The sequence below is a fragment of the Phytophthora infestans genome, genomic scaffold (genome assembly GCF_000142945.1).
Source record: "Phytophthora infestans T30-4 supercont1.207 genomic scaffold, whole genome shotgun sequence".
Lineage (NCBI taxonomy): Eukaryota > Oomycota > Peronosporomycetes > Peronosporales > Peronosporaceae > Phytophthora > Phytophthora infestans.
In genome coordinates, this window is record NW_003303552.1 from 123,850 (window position 1) to 129,095 (window position 5,246).

Below are 5,246 nucleotides of genomic sequence, written 5' to 3' on the forward strand. Positions count from 1 at the left end.
GGTTTTACAATTGCGTTCTCACTCTGGAGAAACATTTTTCATTTTTGGGTTTTTCGAGAGATTGGGCCATTATTAGCGCGGTTGTACCGCGGTGTGTTTTATTATATCGCGGCGCATTCCTTCTGGCCCCAAACGTCTGTTGCTGCTGCATCGGACATTGTCGAGCCCGATGTGCGGCACTACCGCACCTGAAACATAAGTTTCGGCGCATGCACTCTTCCTTTGATGGCACCCTTACGTTGTCGATCTCCATCGGCACTGGTCCATCGTTCTGATTCTTCGATCGTTTGCTATCGTACGACCGATACCTTGGTTTATCGCGGGCGCTATCCGAACGTCCTCGATGCGCGTGAGACCGATCATAATCGAGCGCTACTGTAATTGCGTCGGTCAACGTTGCACTTCTACGGTACTGGACTTCTTCGCGGATACTTGACGACAATCCACGCAAGAAATACATGATCTTGTCCAGCTCACTCATTTCCTTGACTTGAGTGATCAAGTGCCTGAACTTGCTGATATAATCAGGCAAGTCCTTGCAATGACGCTCCTTCAATATCGTTCATCTGATCTTGTAGACGTTCTTGCAAATCTGGAGGGACAAACTCTTCCTCCAACTTGCCAAAGAAGTCTTCAACACTCTGCACCTCGTCCTTCTTGACGATGTACCACTGTGCGGCTCCATCCTTCAACGACCCGCCCAACACTGCCAAAATGCGTCCTCTCAATTTACTATCTTTCCAATCAATGCCCTTTGCTAAAAAGTACTGTTCCACTTGCTCCCGGTATAACTGAAATGATTCCTTGAGTGTTCCTCCGTAGCTGAGCAATTTAATCCCATCCAGCTTGAGCTCCGACAGCTGCCTTGACTTACGCAGCTCGTCGATAAGTTGTGTTTGCTTCTCCATGGCCGCTAGCATACTGTGCATAAGCTGGGCCGAGTCTGCCATGTCTGATAATCTTGGTTCTTGATACTTGATACCGGTTGGAACAAAATAATTTCTAGACGCAATGACTAAAAGAAAATAAAGAGAAAACCTGTTAAAGCAAATAGCCTATGCTACTTCCTAATTTGGCAGGGTTATTCCTTTTTGGAGGTCTTGGCCTTCTTTGATGACTTTTAAGAGGTCGATGACGTTGAAGAGGTCGAACGCTGACGTTTCTTGCCTTGGGTCTCCTTTTCCACCCAATCGGGGACGGGGATCTCAATCTCTCGAAGACGAGTCTGCACGGACACCGAAACACGATATTGCGCCTTTAACAGCTCCTTTTTGGTGGCCTCCAATTCAGCGAGGATGGCCTTCTTTTCCTTCGGACGTTCTCCTAAGTTCGTTTTTATGTCTCTACGCAAAGCCTCTAAAATCCGATTGGATTTGGATATAGAGTTGTAGAGGTCGTGACGAGCTTTGTCCGCGCGGCGAGGATCTTTCACTGCAAGCCGCAGGAATGAGCCGATCAGTTTCGTGTCTTTGACGACCTTTTTTGATGCCCTTGTCATCCCCTAGCCCTATGGGCCACACACGTTTAGCCTTGCTAGGGTAACCAGAACTCTACTGACTATACCGGCTGGTTTGAGACTTGCTCAAATTTAATAGCAGTGCAGTATTGAAGAACGGTAACTACTTATAGCTAGAAAGCCTTCACCGGGGCTAGATGTGTAATAACACACCACGATCACCCACCAGCTAGTGCTAACTGTCAGCTTGTGAAGTGACTTGATTACCCTTAGGCAACACGTAGTCACAAACACGTAATTCGATATGATCACACGGATGTGACACGTAACCGAATCAAAGGCCTCCCCTGGTCTTGATGTTGAAGTCGTACAGCGACGAGCCCTCTCCCCCGAAAGTGCTACCAAATGTAATGACTGGGGCTGTAGAGTGTTGGTCGCAGGAGAGTGTAGGTCACTTGGAGATTGTAGGTCTTGTAGTTGTAGGTGTTGGTCTCGAGGCTTGGGGGTAGTTGGTATATTTAAGAGTGAGTTCTTACATGCCTTCATGTGCTCCTAGGCGAGCACAGGGGCTTCCTTCTTGTCTACTTGTTTTTGTATCCCTACCCTCGTGTCGTTGTGTTTTCTTCTTTTCTCTGTTTCTTTTACTTTTCTTTTCTCTTATATGCATGTTCATTGCTACTAAATGCATCGTCACTGCTGCTGTTGGCCTTGAAGGCAACGGTAGCAGCGACGTGAGGCCTCTGGTTGCGAGCAAGCAAGCCAGAGCCTTTGCACCCGAGCTCTCTGGCTTGCTTGCTCAGCAAGCCGGAGGCGGGTATGACAGTAATTATCACCGTTGGAAGCAACATACTGCCATTCCCAGTCATGGGGAAGACGCTTACTGTAAAATTTGGCATACGCTTGAGCGTTCTCTAGAGCAACATTCACAACAGGGCTATGTGCCAAGGAAGGAGACACAGTCCACGACGCTGGAGCACCTTGACGGTTCTCCCAGTGCAGCAAAAAGCGGTCCAGCGAATTAAAACTGTAGCCACTGGCCTTGAGGAAGGCCGAATATTGAGCGTTGGTCACAGGACGCTTATCGATCAGAAAATCCTGGACCAACAGCCTCGTCGAGTGGTTGTTCCATGGACGATTCTCCCAGGGAAACTGCACTCCCGTTCCGTATTGAGCGAAATTCGGAGTCCAGGCCGACACGGGTTCGATCTGCACGCCACTGACATTGAACCACCAGTTGGCAGCTCCAGACACACGCACCATACCGTCGAGAGCTTTCCGAGGACGTCGAGGTATTGCTACTGCTACTGCGGATAAGCTGCTGTTGCAGCAATTTCCTTGCCGTCGAGTATTTAGTTAGGGGTTTGGTGGTCATTGCTTGCATCTCGTTGAGAAACTGGGTCACGTCGTTGCCGGTTTTTGTGCCATAGATTGCACCAAGCGCACGAGGCTCCAGTTACCTTCACGACAGTACCGTTCGTTTCTTCAGCTCGACTCCATGATAAACGCGTAGATGCGAACATCTTCGCCAGCCTGGTCAGCAAGGAGTGGCACTTCGTACGTCATGTCTTTCTGCACAGTACTGATCACCGTGTAAAGCGACTCACTGCTCAGAGTGAAAGCACTAGCGAACAGCCCATCGCTCTTCATGGCGTAGTACGGAGTCCATGCACCCGTCGAGACGATAGTTCCAAACTTGCGTAGAATGGCAAACATTCTCTTGGCAGTCTCATCTTCACGCTCGGTCATGGCATTCCAGGTACCCCATACATTCTCCCACACCACGTACCCGGCGCCATTGAAGAAAGCAGTCAGCAACTCGGCGGTTCGATCGAGAGACCAACGCGCACAGATCTGCACCATATGTCTCGACTCCAGGAACTTGGCACGTGCCACGGGTGGGAAATGAGAATACCCGAAGAAGTACCCCCAACTCATCGGGTTATGGCTCAGATATGCAGTGGGTACACCACCTTCGGGAGCTGCCACTAAAGGGTTACTACAGTTGTAGAAGGACTTGGGAACGCCGTACATGGTGTCACCGTTGAAGCCGTCCGCTAGTAGCTCAGGGGTCGTCTCCGTTAGTGTCGTGATGTCGGCGTTGTACATGCGTACCATTTCTACCAGTCCAGACTCGTCACGAGCTCCAATATCCCATGGATTGTACGGGATGATCACACGGACACCTCGACGATGGAAGTCAGCGATGACGCCCTTGACGCCCTCGACTCCACCGGGGAGGTCTCGTAGGAGATCCCATTGGTTCCGGTTGTCCCACACCGATGTTCGGGTATGCAGGCCAGATCAACACACTGTCAATGGGGCCAACACGACTCTGCATCTCATCCACGTCCTTGTCGACCGTGTATTGCTTGGTCTCGCGATCATAGATGGAGCGGTCGTTCATCATAATAAACGTCTGCACGGAATTCTGCTGCGTCCATTGAGTTTGCTGGATGTTGTACACGTTGAACGAGTCGTTCGGGTTGTACCGGTTGGTGATCAGCTCCATTTTCTTCCAGGCGGTCCAGTTACGACGCCATGCGTCCACGGACTCGGGGCCATCGGGACCGTCGATCACCTCGTAGCCGTCGGGTTTTTGATCCCAAGCGAGTGTTTGGCTGAATAGGCAGCAGGCCGTGGACAAATAAAGTCCGGTTAGAGCGCGCATGGAGGGTTCGATGTGCGCGCGACGCAGGAGCCTGTGGAATGACGCTTCGATTGGGAGGAGCCCTACTCAAAGATCGTCAAACGTAGCGCTGCACAGACACGGAGCTAATCTGATTTGACATATTGAACGCAAGTCTCAGCACCTGCACATCAAATCTCCGTCTGGAACAAGGACAGCTTGCGCTGCAAGTTGTAGCGCGATCCAAGCTTCTCTTCCCGCTATATACAGGAGCGGGCTTGAAGTCCGCAAATAAATGCACTACGTAGGCGCAGAAATCCAGATCGAAGGTGGAGATGCACTCCCGATTGAAGCCTTGGTCGGCAGAGTCATTTACACGATAACGCAAGCCAGACAAGCATCGGTCGAGAGTGCGTATATCTCAAATTCATGTTTCGTCGTTCACAGGGTGACGTATCAAATTCATTAGGCACCCGATTTAACTACATATACAGTACCCGTGCTGACCTCTCATCATTTACGAGAACTGCAAACTATTTTAATAATAACAAAATATTACTTTTTAGTTTATGTAAGTCAAAAAGGGTTTATACTGCTCTGTGGTATAAAGCTTGGATGGAGTTGTGGTGGATGTAGCGTTGGACTCAATGGTAGCAGCACAAAATGCAGTTTCCGGTAGCCTAGTGCCAGAACTGTGCGTTGTGTCACGGTGTACAGTTAGATGGTGGATTAACGATGCTGGCTGACTGCCTGCAGAAGGTCTACTCGCTCCAGACTCTCCGGACCACGTCCAAGCAAGCGGGACCTGCGGCCAAGACAGTGACGTTCCAAGTGTGAGGTTGCGAAGCAGCCGGTCGTGGCGGGAATTGGGGCTGGACCACCACACACGAGGGATCTGCTGAAAGGCAAGGACCTTTAAAACAGTTAGCAAGGTGAAATGAGGAGGTTAGTCGTGGATTTCCTTCTAACAAACAACACACGAATATGTTAACTTTTACATTACGATCCCAGTAGTGTCGCTAATACTACTACCTCCTACGTCGGCCCAAGATACTCACGACCCCGATTAGAGGAAGACCTCGACAATTTGGTGGAGAAGCAGGATATCTTCCAGCCGAATACCGTAGGAGTACAAGTGTGAGAAGAAGCTTGGCAACGGAGGAA

At 50.0% G+C, this 5,246-nt stretch overlaps 1 protein-coding gene across 1 annotated transcript; it reads right to left on the reverse strand.

Moving 5' to 3' along the window:
• Nucleotides 1–2,285: 2,285 nt before the first annotated feature.
• On the reverse strand, nucleotides 2,286–4,124 carry PITG_20580 (uncharacterized protein; the record flags this gene model as incomplete). The annotated part of the gene is made up of 6 exons (XM_002895277.1): nucleotides 2,286–2,305; nucleotides 2,355–2,365; nucleotides 2,424–2,662; nucleotides 2,706–2,903; nucleotides 2,975–3,667; nucleotides 3,732–4,124. 6 exons carry the CDS (start codon nucleotides 4,122–4,124, stop codon nucleotides 2,286–2,288), a joined length of 1,554 nt encoding a protein of 517 aa, XP_002895323.1.
• Between the last annotated feature and the right edge of the window lie 1,122 nt (nucleotides 4,125–5,246).